The 13,591-nt window shown below is 37.5% G+C and overlaps 1 protein-coding gene across 6 annotated transcripts; it reads right to left on the reverse strand.

The window, feature by feature from the left end:
* Positions 1-626: 626 nt before the first annotated feature.
* Positions 627-10,564, reverse strand: znf384b (zinc finger protein 384 b). 6 transcript variants are annotated; one of them, XM_042422950.1, is made up of 11 exons: positions 10,410-10,562; positions 8,283-8,350; positions 7,593-7,821; positions 6,386-6,499; positions 5,035-5,189; positions 4,858-4,949; positions 3,868-4,092; positions 2,591-2,758; positions 2,397-2,475; positions 2,119-2,277; positions 627-1,974 (listed from the first exon to the last, which is right to left on the reverse strand). In XM_042422950.1, exons 2-11 carry the CDS (start codon positions 8,346-8,348, stop codon positions 1,579-1,581), a joined length of 1,683 nt encoding a protein of 560 aa, XP_042278884.1. In that variant the 5' UTR covers positions 8,349-8,350; positions 10,410-10,562; the 3' UTR covers positions 627-1,578. The 6 variants fall into 6 exon arrangements, with proteins under 6 accessions (XP_042278884.1, XP_042278883.1, XP_042278882.1 ...); XM_042422949.1 differs by having other exon boundaries at positions 627-2,277; positions 10,410-10,564; XM_042422948.1 differs by lacking the exon at positions 3,868-4,092 and having other exon boundaries at positions 10,410-10,492.
* Positions 10,565-13,591: the final 3,027 nt, after the last annotated feature.

The raw sequence follows: 13,591 nt of genomic DNA on the forward strand, positions 1-13,591 counted from the left end.
GTGTCATTATATACGTGAACCGAGAAAATATTGGCTAAACTGACAGTAAACTCCCTCCTCTCTAATGGTATAGTCCACTTTTGTAAACACCTCACAAATTCGCACATTCCAGCAGTGCAGACACGCTTCACGAATAAATACACCTACATACACAGTGACATCATTAGGAAGACCATAATGTTATTTATCTCAGACACCTTGGTTATGCAGTTTTGATTGACAAAAATATAATGTATTAACAATGAACGTGGAGTTTAACGATAAATCGATGGACATTATTTGGATAATAAATTAATCGCATTTTAAGCCAAAAATGCCAAAACTTGATGAGTGGTGGCTTCTCAAATGTAAATATTTGTTGCCTTTTCTTAGTTTTCTATGATGATGAACTGAATATCTTCAAGCAATTTGTATGTGCCAAATTGTGACAGGCATTTTCGTTATTTTCTGACATTTTATAGCTCGGACAAATTGAGATAATAATCTGCAGATTAATTGATAATAAAAACAATCTTTCGTTTTCAGTGCTATGAATGCGCCTTCACAAAGCCACTATGGCAAATTTACTAATATAACTAAAATTACTGATTTGGCCACCAAACTGAAACAGAAAAATGCCAGTGAGAAAGATTTCAGAGGGTTTATTGTATCATAAGCAGAAAAAAACACAAATTTCAGATGTGTAAGTATGTCTATAAAGAGGTATTATAAACATTATTATCATCGTGGAAGTATAATAGCAAGAACACATTTGGATAACATTACTTTTAGGACATACACACAAAGCAGTACGATAAGATTACATGAAACATGAACCTGCTCATCACTTTCCTCAAGGTCACATAAAAGGCCTTTGATTGGGTCTAAATATGCTGTTATATGGATTACCACATCCTTTAAACACACAATCATACTCTATAAACTGGTAGTATATATCTATATATACTAGATTGTTATTTTTACCTTCCTGAAAAGGAAATAACCTCGACGTCCCTTTAAACATATAAAAAAAATAATAATTGCAAGTATGTATTTTACAACGTAGTAGCTGTAATAACACTGATGTAAAAACTGAAAGTCTCTGTAAGAAAGTATAAAAATTTACCTTCATGTTAACTACCAGTTTCATCAACAGAGAGACCATAAATTGCTATGACCAAAGCTGTATTTTTAGGGAAGAGCAGGAGGTGATAAAACAACAATAAAGAGACGCACTGTCTCTTTTACTCTCTTCCATAAAACCATCACTGTGATGGACTGGAACATATTTTATTGCAGCCTTTACATGCACTTCCTTCCCAGACAGGACAGCTAAGCAAAACATATCAAACAAGGCAGAAAGAAAAAAAAGTGACAGACCAAGAAAAAAAATAAAATAAAATCATAGTCATCAGTATACTGTGTCACCACATTGTTTGTCCTGTCTGCCTCAAAACATTGTTCAGGCACAGTCATGATTTCCAAAGTTCTTGTATCATCCTAATATTGCTTTTATCCTTTGACTCTCCATCCTCCATTTTATGTTTTTTTGAATTACTCTAACTTCCCTACCCCCCACACTCCCTCCTTTCATCACCTCTAGGAGTTGAGGTGCTCCACTTGAATGGTGGATGCTGACACAGTGAGACAGAGGTCCTTGTGGGAAGTAATATCAGACACAGTGACTGGTTTGTACTGGATGTCACTGGCAGACACTGTCTTATACTGATGCAGGTCAAACGGACAGGAGATGGTTTCTGTCTGCGGGTAGTTGCCCTGGCTCTGTCCCTGCTGTCCTCCACCTGCTTCTCCGCTCCCAGCTCCCCCAGGTCGGCTCGATCCACCATCTGCGCTCTCCAGCCGGCTCTGAGCTCCAGCCTGGCCCTGGGCATGGCTTTGGTTCTGGTTCTGTTGTCCCGGCTGTGCTGCCACGACAGCTGGTGCGGTCAACTGGTCTGGGTTGTGTTTCTCCATGTGTTTCACCAGATACGTCTCCTGCGATGAGGGGAGGATAGGTAGAGGGGAAACAGTGGACACATGACTACACGGTGTAAAGTAGTTGCCAGATGTCTGATGCCAGTGAGGCGATTCATACTGTTGCATGTAGAAATGCTCTTCAGAAATGGACATTTGTCTTACTGAGGTATAAGTGCGGTTGCAGAGACCACACGAGTAGATCCTGGCATGCTTGACCGTGTGTGTGGACATGTGCACCTCCAGGCTTGCTGCATCTATGTATCCTTTATTGCAGTTGGTGCACTTGTAGGGCTTGTCTTTGTTGTGTTGACGTCGGTGGGACTGGGAAAAAAATGGTAATTGAAAAAGAAGGTTTTGCAATACAGGAAGTGTTATGTAGTACTGTTAAAACAATACACATGACATGCATTATGTGAGAAGAGAACTCAAGTCTTTCACACCTGTAAATTGGAGAGTTGCGTAAAGGATTTCTCGCAGCCCGGATGGGTACACTTGTACGGCCGATCTCCGGTATGAATCCTGAGTGAAAACACAAACATGTATCGAGTGCACTCCCTCACTTTCGTGACGATCTAACATGACTGCAGAACGACACTGAGGCTGATGAGAAACCCAAGCCTGGTGATTCACTTACCTGTTGTGCTGCTGAAGGTGACTGAGCTGTCTGAAGCACTTTTGGCAGTAGGAGCAGGCGTAAGGTTTCACTCCGGTGTGGATACGGACATGTTGGGCCAGGTAGCTAGAGTTGGCAAATGACTTGGTACAATGGGGACACTTGTGAGGCTTTGACTCTGTGTGGTTCCTGATAAGGGTAGACATGTAAGTGAGAGAGAAAGGGAAACAGGATTGTAAAAAAAAAACAAACATGATACTGTGCTTGACACACACTACAAAGTGGAGAGTCTAACCAAAGTCTATTAAAAATCTACAACAATTAAACTGTCTAGTAACCTAGACGGTGTCAGTTGTAATGACAGAATAATAAAGCAGTTGTTTTGACACTGGAATTTTTACTCATATCCATCTGGACCAGCTAAAGGATGTTGTTTGAACAGAAGAGGTTACATTCAAATATATTTACAAATTGTTAAACATAAAAGCTGGAATTTAAATGTTTTATGAATATATCCGTTTAGAACAACAAGCCTCCAGAAATGACAAAATGATTTGAGACAGCCAAAAAAAAACAAAAAAAAACAAAACAACAAACCATCAGGATGAATGAGTGCAGACAGCAGAAAAGCAGAGCATGGCAGCAAAAAGATTTCTATTGTACATTATTCAATGGAGAAAATGAGGAAAAAGTACTGACAAAGGAAACATATAACAATAAAGGTTTAAATGGTGAAGCACAATGAACCCAAGTCTACCTATAAATCTTAATTTTAACATGTATTTCTAAATGTGTTTATGTGTGTGTCTGTGGAAGAAGCACTGGCAGAGGAAATAACAGAACATGCAAGTCAGAGGAAACATGTCAAGGTATATAAAGCGGAAAAATATGATTCAGCACGCAAGAAAGCAAGAGTTGTGCACACACACAAATGAAAAAGAAAAGGTTAAGTATTTACATTGCATGAATTATTATAACTGAACCCCATGCATTTTAAATGGCCATTCATATTAATGTATAAATTATGGAAAATCTTTTTTTTTTATGGATTAAGTCCAACTTGCAATTTTGTGCAATCTGAATTTAAATTTTCTGAAAAGGTCACTTCTGGGTGAATTGGTAGCATGCGAGCCAAAATCTATATTGCAATGTAATATGCATCTGCACACCACTCCACTCTCCTCCTCAGGATGAAGAAGACAGGAGTCTGGGTTTCTAAAAAGGGACTTGGCAGGACACGTTAAGAGGACAGGGAATATGGTACGTGGATTGGTAGAGGGAGGGGGGGTCTGCAGTACCGTGTGTGCTGCTGTAAATGACTGAGCTGCCTGAAAGATTTCTGGCAGTAGGAGCAGGTGTAAGGCTTGGCCCCGCTGTGGATGCGGATGTGCTGGGCCAGGTAGCTGGAGTTGGCGAATGACTTGGCGCAGTGAGGACACTTGTGAGGTTTGGCCTCTGTGTGCGACTTGGAGTGGATCTGCATGTCAGACTTACTGAAGAAGGTCGCCGCACACATCCGGCACCTACAGGCGGAGAGACACAGAAATGGGAGGGCGGGATGGAAGAACAAGAAGGAAGAAGGAAGACACGTGTACAGAAAAGGAGATGCAAGAAAACAAGACAAGGTGGGACAGGGCAAAATTAGGAGAAAGTGATGGGAGGAGACAGGAAAATGCAGCAATGACTCACAGAAAGAAGTAAGATATGATAGAAAATGAAAAGAAAAATGAATAATAAAAGAAATTAATGAAGACAAAAGGGGGGTAAAATTAAATGTAAGAGACACGTAAACAGGGAAAGATGTCAAGGGAGAAATCAGTGAAAGCTGAAGGGGAAAGGTACGTAGATACTGTAAAAAGTGAAAGAGCAGGACACAAGAGTGCTTGAGAGATCAAAACTCAAAGAGCATGCTATATATAAGACAAAGAGGACAGTAGAGGGCAGGTAGCGGTTCATGTCCAGTGTGCGCAGAGGCAGAGAGAGAGTGTCTATGAAGCACACATCGCACACAAGTTTCGATGTATTTGTTTCTCAAATACATAAAGAGAAGCAATCTTTCACCCGTCACTTACAAAGCAGGTATGTTCTGCCACAACATGCAGTGAAGTGTGTTTAGAAGGGCTGTCAGATGCCTAAACTACTTCCAGCAGCTCCTAATGCATCTATAGAAGCTGAAAATTGCAATGCTGATTTCGGCAGGACACAAGAGGAACAGGTGTGCTTGCATTCCACAACTAGAGCAAAGAGAAATGAGGGATGCACGCATGTTTTGTTTTTTCACACTATACCTGTATGTCTTAGTGCTATCTTTCGGTCCATGTTCTTCATCCTCATTTGACAGGTCATATGGGTCTCCGGTATGATGTTGCAAAGATGCCACCTACCAAAAAACAAAAATTTGTCGAAGTTATTTGATTACATATCCATTGTCTCACATTTCCCTTCCTACATCGATATTTTCTTACCTGGCCGCCGGCTGTCAGGTGAGCCAGTATTAGTGTTTCATTTCCTGGTCCACCCACAGGACCGACCCTGGACAGCGTTGTTTTCTTCTTTCTGCCTCGTTTGGAGGGTGCTGGCATCACCACCACATGGGATGTCCCATCGGCTTCTTTTTTGTCTGAGATAAGATCAACAGCGGCAGGTTAAGAGGAGAGGATATTCTTGAATCAAGCAATAACCAAGTGTTTGCTCTGTGGAACAGTTATTAAAGGTTTCTTATGAACGCTATTTTACATTATCTGTCCGTTATATGTTGGTGAAATGTTGTAGATGCAGTATAGTGACATCAAGCTGAAAATGAATTGTGTTTATTCTTTCAGGGGTAATTTGAATGAGGACATTCATCTAAATCTGGTTTAAACCAATCTGAAGATCTGCAAAAACAATCTTTTAAAATGATTGTAAACCTCTAAATATTGCGTCCTACTAAAAATAAGAAGTACAAGCATACCAATTATGTCAAGAGTAAGCTGTGACAGAATTTATTGCAGTAGATGATATTTTTGGTTTTCATTTAGAACCATAATTTACTAACACAGCCTGGGTGAAAACATTATTTGCTGCTCATTCTTGGTTCCTTGGTACCTCCTGAGAACAATCTATGCTTTGAAGAAAAATGATCATGAGGCTTTATATCTTAGAGATACTTAACCAAATCTAATTTTATTTTCTCTTCAGGAACGTTGAGAAAAATCACACTCACAAAACCCCACAGGTCTGATTAAAATTAAATATTACAAAGTTTATTTTATCAGCTCCTGAGTCTTGATTTAAAATACAATTTGTGTTTGGTTCTGCTAATTCTTGTAGCCTCAAAACTTTAGGTCCACAAAAGCAAATATACAAACTCCCAGGTTTGTATATTAAGCACTGACATTTGTGAAAATGTGAGCTTCAGTCAGGACACAGTCATTAGTGATGCTATAATGTCACTGATTTCTGAAGGGATATTAGTCAATTATCATATCCTATTATCAACCCAGATGTTTTGTTGCCATTTATATATTAATAATAACATAATGATTATTACTTTTGAGGAACAAAAAAGCTATTTTCACTTACTTTTCTTTGACTGTAAGGTGACTTGCATTCTTATACTAAATAACACAGTGGCTGTGACTCATAGATGCACTAAAGGATCATTTGATAAAGTCAAAATGTATTAAGTTTGTATTGATTATGAATTGTACTGAGAACGTGTGTACTTCAATTAAATATTATTAAATGAAGACCTCTCATTATTATTCTATTAAGGCTCAAGATATGTACATGTTTTTAGAGTCATATACTGTCTATACAGTGTGTGTGTTTTACCTTGAGAATGGAGAGCTGAAACAATCATGGTTGTGGCTGGATGACCAGAGACAAACGACTGAGAGGAAGTGGGAGAGACTAGTGTTCCCTGAGGAGTTGTGATGACCAGACCAGCTGCACAGACAGAGACCAACAGAACACGGAAATTGTTAGACACAAAATGAAAAATAAATCACATTTAACAAAGCAGAGCGCAGGCAGTACAAAATACAAGAACTCAAAGATCATAAATCAAGAATAAAATTGGAGAGAGAAATCAAGAAGGCATTATAGTTTGAGATGAACAGCATGCTCGGGGTTAAGGAATAATTTTTGGAAACATTTTATGTGTTTTATATGCTAAACCTGGAAGTGTGCTACAAAAAGAGTGTGATAGTACAGCTTTTCCACTCTTCTATTATTTGAAGAAAGCCCTGAAGTTGTAGCATAAATTGATACAAACAGGTGTTCATTTTATCATTCGCTCTACTGGCACTGTACACTCTTAGCTTACAGTGCTGCTTAGAGGCCCTACAGTACGTGACTGCAAAGAAACTAATGACTTTCAGATTGTTCTCATTAACAAGTCATCCGCTAATACACCCATGTTATTTTATGCTTCCTATGGGATCTTAATCCAGCTTCAACTTTGTTTTGGAATCTTATTTTGATCATTAGATATTATATGAGATGCATGGTGCAATAATCATCTAGAAATACTGCCTCGTGGTTTTATGCCTCTGCCAACCAGTCAAATAAAATATGGTCACAATCTCCCCTCCTGTTTCTGAGTTATGGTTGTTGAATAACGGCCAGAAAAGTGTTTTTGCAAAACATTATGATTTCACAGTGAAGTTGACCTTTAGCTTTTTGGATATAAAATGTAATTGCTTCATCATTTTATTCTATTAGACATTTGTGTCAAACTTTGTCATAATTAGCGTATGAATTCCTGAGTTATGGCCAAAAATGTGTTTTGTGAGGTCACAGTGACCTTTGACCACCAATTTCTAATCCATTCATCATTGAGTCTGAGTGAACATTTGTGCCAAATTTGAAGAAATTCCCTCAAGGTTTTCCTGAGATATCATGTTCATGAGAACGGGACTGATGGACGGACAACCTAAAAATATACCGCCTCTGGTCATGGCTGCCGCTGGAGTGAAGGCATAAAAAACCATTTTAAACCGAAAGGCCCAGAGGCTTCCCAATCCAGAAACAGACTCACCTGCTGTCATGATGCCTGTGGAGGGGACAGGCAGCACCGTAATGTTCTGGGTGCTGTGCGGAGGGTGGAGGTGTGCTGCGCTACCAGCCTGCCCTCCTCCATCTGTCTTGGCCCCAGGAGTCGGGATGGTAAGCAGAGCCGTTTGGTAGTGGGATGCCGAGGAAGCAGAGAAGGAAACGCTCTTTTCCTGTTGCTCTTTCACTTTGTTCAGGAACATAGCATTTTCAATCTGCGAGTACACAGGAGATACTGAATCAATATTCAAATCATGATAGTTTATCAAAATTAATGTTATTCACCAGTCCTTGGTAAGAAAATAGTTTTATAATAGTTTCCACTTTAAGTTGCAGTGTGTAGAATTTAGTGGCATCTGGTGGAACAGACTTGGTAGAAATGGAATATAATATTCATGTTTGTCCAAATATGTTTTAATTAGTGTATAATCCCATAAAACTAAGAATAATTGTTTTTGTTACCTTAGAATGGAGAAAGGGCTGCAACCTCACTGCTAGATGCCACTAAATCCTAAACCGCACCTTAAAACCTACACATACAACATAATTCGGCTATGCATATCTTTAAATTTACTCTACTAATATGATGATACTACGGCTACTGAACTACAAGCAGTTTGAGGGATGAGGATTCAAACTTTTATCTTCATATTAACCGTGGCTTCTCCAGTCTTACCTGTCCTGGTACAGTGGGGACGGGAGACCAGAAATACGATGAGTTAAAATGAGAATCTTCCATCATTTCTGCAATGACACACATACAGCAACAACTGATTACAGCACAGGCCATGCCAATACTACAAGGGGTCTGCAGTAATAAATACAACATAACAATACTACAAATATATAATCAACAGTGCACAGGCCAAATTATAAGTTTAAGGACCAATCCAACTGAATTTAAAATGTTAACAAAAGAGTCTAATGAGACAGTTGATTTTCAACCTCTTCAATCATAAATACTAGAACAATATCTGACACTCAGTTACCAGTTTAATTAGAAACACCAAGCTACAACAGTTACAAAGCTCAGATTTTGTTGAAACTCTTTTAGAAAGGTGTTGGTTCAACTCTATTGGAATTTTGGATGCTGCAGTTTGTGGTGCTGTTCATGTTTATTACATTATACTGCTTTACATTTAGTCTACCTCCATTGATATAAATGACCCGGGCTTGGGGGCCATTATATCTCCTCTGTGTGCTTTTGTACATTATTTCTGAAATATTACATGTCTCCAGGTTTGCTGTGTGCTAATTTCATTAAACACAAATTAATTTAGCAAAATGCACCTTATATGCAAAATATTGCTGCAATAATGAAGGTCTTAAAATTAGATTTTAACACAGGGCTGCTCTTTAAGACTGTGTCTTAATATCAGGAAATAAAGCAGGGCCCACCTTGAGGCCCTCATGTCAGCTCTTATCATGTTTTAATAGTGTATGAAAAACTGATAAAAGAAAGTTTGGTTTTATTCCACAAGCCATTAAACTTGTGAACAGCCGCAGTAAAAGAAACAGTCATTTTAGCTTTTGTATACATTGTTAAATGCATTTACACTTTGAGGTAAATGCATTTAGGCATGTTAATATAATTACCACAAACCAACTGCCACACAGTGACCCTGCGGGTTTTTGAGGGGCGCCTTGGGTTAAAGCTGCAATGATGTGTCGATTCCTGAATAAGTTGACTGAGAGAAACTATTTTCTTTGATTCATTTTTTTTAGTCAAATATTCCCAATTTCACTCTCTCAAATGTGATGATTTGCTTTTCTCAGTTTCATCTCACTGTGAAATTGACCGTGTTTACTTTGCGGGCGGCTCGTCAGACACCTTGGGTTCTGGAAAATTGTAATGTGCATTTTTAAAAAAATATATTTTCTGACATCTTGTACACCTAATGATTGACTGAGAAAGTAATCAGCAGATTAATCGATAATAGGCTAAAAATAACCATTAGTTGCTGCCATATAGTCTGGTCTGGGACTCTGGGGGGCAGCTGCTCACTTTTTGCCCAGTTGGTAGTCCAGCCGTGTAGGATCCAACTGGCAATGTTCATTTTAATAGTTATATAAATGTAAACTGACTGATGATATGAAAATGTAATAACTTATTGATTACAGAGGCCTATTTGGGACCATTCCCATTAGCCAGACCATCCATAGGGGTCGAACAAAACAATAATAATGATAAAAATTGTGTTTAGCACGTTAGTCTTGACTGTATTCAATTTCTAAACGCACATCATATACTCCTGGGATGTTAATGACACCGATTATGTAATATTACCTTCAACTTTTTATACCTGACTTCAAATGTGAGCTATGGATTTCAGGCTATTGATCACACACAGTGAGTGAACTCAGTTTTTTTTATGGTATTTACAGCAGATCCAATTACTTAGCTGTAAGTTTTTCAACAGCCACGTTTTGCTGGTTGAACTACACGACGCTAAATATCGCTAACTTTGATGAAATGACACAAATAAGATCTGTGTAATGTTAGCTGTAGCGCAACACAAGACTCCATTTCGGCTCCTTGCATCTTGTAGTTAATCAGGCCCGACCTGCTAATTAACATACAGTTAGCAGACAGCAGAGTGTGTCTGCAGTGCCCTCCTGCTCGGGAAAAATAACAAGCAAAGGAAAAAAAAACCAAAGGATAAAAAAAACTGAAGCGAAGAGAAAAAACCAATAGACCATCCTCACAGACTTCCGGCTGTGGAGACTGGTGGAGAGGCGGCAGCAGAGTCATGCAAATGTAGCAACAAATAGCAGCGACTGCATGAAGAAGAGCAGCGTTTACCGGTGCCGACGACTCGGTCTCCCTCCCCGGAACTCCCGTGGGCCGGGACACAGTTTCCAAATCTGTCCAAATTCCTGCAAACCGATGAAGTTTTTTTCCCCCCCTCTTTGCTTTTTTTTTTTTTTTTTTTTTTTTTAGGCTTTTTTTTTTTTTCCCCCTCCGCTGAAGCAGCTGCCTCGTCTGAGCTTCACTTCCTCCGGATAAGGTCGTCAGACAAAAGGAGCTGTGACGTCACTTCCTGCAACGGAAGGGACAGTGAGGTTAACCTTAATACCATCAGAGGTACTACTTTTTTTGTCATATCTCACAGGTGCTTTATGCTATCGTTTCATATTCAAAATTTTTAATATTTTTTGCCAATCAGTTTGTTCCTAATTACCTCATATAATTGTTTTCTGTGTCCGTTTTAATTAGAACAACAACAACAATGTATTGGGGTTCCCCAAAAGCACTCAATTCTGCCTATGCAGTTTTAATAGATGGAACTATTTAGTGAGTTCATGTTTGCCATGGGTCCTAATTTAAAGTATCACACACTGTCAGGGGTGGGGGGCCTCTGTTAGTCATTTTGTAGGCTTTGTGGAAAGATTGTACTTGAGATAGAAGCTGCAATTTGTATTAAAGAAAAGTATTTATTTTAGTTTTACACAATATACAAATTAACTGTAACTTTCCTAAAATAATAAAAATCTGCTTTCTTTCAGATGACATTAATTACATAACAATATATAACTCTATATAAAATAATAATATAATATATTAATATTATATGTAATATCTAATATTACATTAGTTATTACATTAGTTATCAAAAGGAGATCACATAGAATAGCTTAAATGTGTGATTTGGTTAATTATTTTTTACTATGATAATCCAGATGATGGCGCTCTTGAATATCTGATTTCATTATTCTGTATGCAAAGTTTTTTATTCATCATTTTATTAAATCACAAGATTTCACATTTTCTCTTAGAACTAAATTCTCTACTTAAATCACTCTTATATTAGCTTATTAAACAACAAAAAAACAATAAGCTATTGAAACATTATAGGACCTTTCCCCTGAAACCTCTGACTGAATGTTTATATTTTGTATATATGTTCTTTTATTCTATGTAACTGTCTTTTAATATTTTCATTTTATGTTCTTCATATGTATTTATGTTATTTAAATCTGATTTGTATGTGCTCCTACTGTTTACGTGAATGTTTGTATATTACCTTTTTTTGTTAATTAAAAAAATAGTTTAAAATGTCAATAACAAATGTACTTTCTGAAAGACTCATTTATTCTGTGGTTGTCCTGATAGTATCACATTTTGGAAAAACTTTGAGAATTACACTGTGTAATAAATTTTTACTTGTTTGTTGTTCCTGGATAGTAAGTGTTATTTTGCTTGCTTATGCCTAAAAAGTTTAGAAAATGGCTCTTATTCCCTTCAGACTTTGCTTTTGTGACCTGGATGGTGATATTTGTTCAGTTTACCTATTTCAAATGGGGAAAGGGTGCAACAATTTGTGTATTTTCATTCACATAAAGTCAGAAAGAACAACATATTTTTGCTCATTCAGACCGAATCTTGAATCTCAAATTATTTACTCACATTACTCATTTGTGTGGTCAACACACATTTTATTCCCTCAGTTTAGTAATTTGTATCCTCAAATTACCAATTAACCTAAAATGCTTTAATTTGTTTTATTGATTCACTCAAATAAATAACTTCATGTTATTGCCTCCATGTCTTCCTCACACCACAAACGGGCCTGCTAGTTGGACCCCTGGGGGCATTTAGATGAGCTCCTGTTGACTCGCTGGTTCCTCCAACTGTCTTTGTTTCCTGTTGACTTTAAATAACATTAAATTGTTGACCAGTTACTCCTCTTCATTCCACACTTTCCCAGTTAACATCTCTTTCCTTTTGCTTTTTAATTGTCTTTATGATGACATGACAGTGTTTTTTTTTTTTTAAATTATGCATAGTTCTCTGTACAACATGCTTATTGTATTTTTATACTTTCATTCATACTTTTCATCATTTTCATGCCTTTACTGATTTATTTTCATTATTATTTTTGTGTATTTGTCATCTGCTTGTAAAGCACTTTTGTCAGCATTTGTTTATTTTTTTAATATGTTCTATGATTAAAATGACTTGAATAGTTCACCTTAAATTTTTCATTGTTTATGGATATAGAATTGTATAGTGTATGTCTTCTTACACTACATAATGTTTAGTTAAGTACACAATATGTGTGTAAGTGTTTTTTTTTTTTTTAGTATAAATAACTTTCCTTAGACCTTTTCTCCTCTATGCTTTGCTGCTGTGGTGCAAATAAGCTTTGCAGCACTTAATATCTGACATAAAACCTCATTAGTGAGGTATTTTATTGATTTTCATTCACAAATTTAATTCATGGATTGTTCTTAGAGTCCAACTGATAAATCTGATTGTATCTAACTCTGAAATATCGTTATCAGGGTCAGCACTCAATACAATATATGGGTATCTAGTCAATTGAATTCAGTTCAATTCAATTCAATGTTCTTTATTGGCATGAAAGTTTCAAAAACAACATTGACAAAAACATCAAAATACAATATGTCCAAATGTTTTGAGAGTACAAAATAACAACAATATGAACATTAACACAACATTATGATTCGTATACATATTAATTATATTAAGTGTGTGTGTATGTGTGTGTGTGTGTGTGTGTGTGTGTGAGAGAGAGAGAGAGAGAGAGAGAGAGAGAGAGAGAGAGAGAGAGAGAGAGAGAGAGAGAGAGAGAGAGAGAGATGTGGTCTGTCATAGGCTACTTTTGGGGACAAATTTCAAGATTTAGGACCAGTTAATTGGGGACAGCTTGTCCAATTGGGAAAAAGATGATTTTTGGGTCAGTGGTTATGTTTAGGGTTAGGGTAAATCTCCAGAAAATGAATGTAAGTCTATGTAATGTCCCCAAAAGTGACCATGGTCTGATATGGGTGTGTGTGTGTGTATATATGAATGCATGCCTGTGCCGTGTGTGGTGTGTGGTTCATTCACTGTCCCTCAGGTTGTGGCATGCTGATACATATCGGGCAGCAAGATATGTCATATTCCAGTCTGTGGGCTCATTTCTGATTTGGGAGCTCAGAAATACAAGCTGAAGGAGGAGCACTTGAATGCAGCACAGC

This window comes from Thunnus maccoyii, chromosome 10 (assembly GCF_910596095.1).
Source record: "Thunnus maccoyii chromosome 10, fThuMac1.1, whole genome shotgun sequence".
Classification (NCBI taxonomy): domain Eukaryota; kingdom Metazoa; phylum Chordata; class Actinopteri; order Scombriformes; family Scombridae; genus Thunnus; species Thunnus maccoyii.

Coding starts and splice junctions, on each gene's coding strand:
- znf384b (XM_042422949.1), bottom strand. CDS start 8,348: ATGATGGAAGATTCTCATTTTAACTCATCGTATTTCTGGTCTCCCGTC. Junction 6,500..7,592: donor CACAGGCATCATGACAGCAG/GTGAGTCTGTTT, acceptor CTGTCTGTGCAG/CTGGTCTGGTCATCACAACT. Junction 2,278..2,396: donor CGCAACTCTCCAATTTACAG/GTGTGAAAGACT, acceptor TTTTTTTCCCAG/TCCCACCGACGTCAACACAA.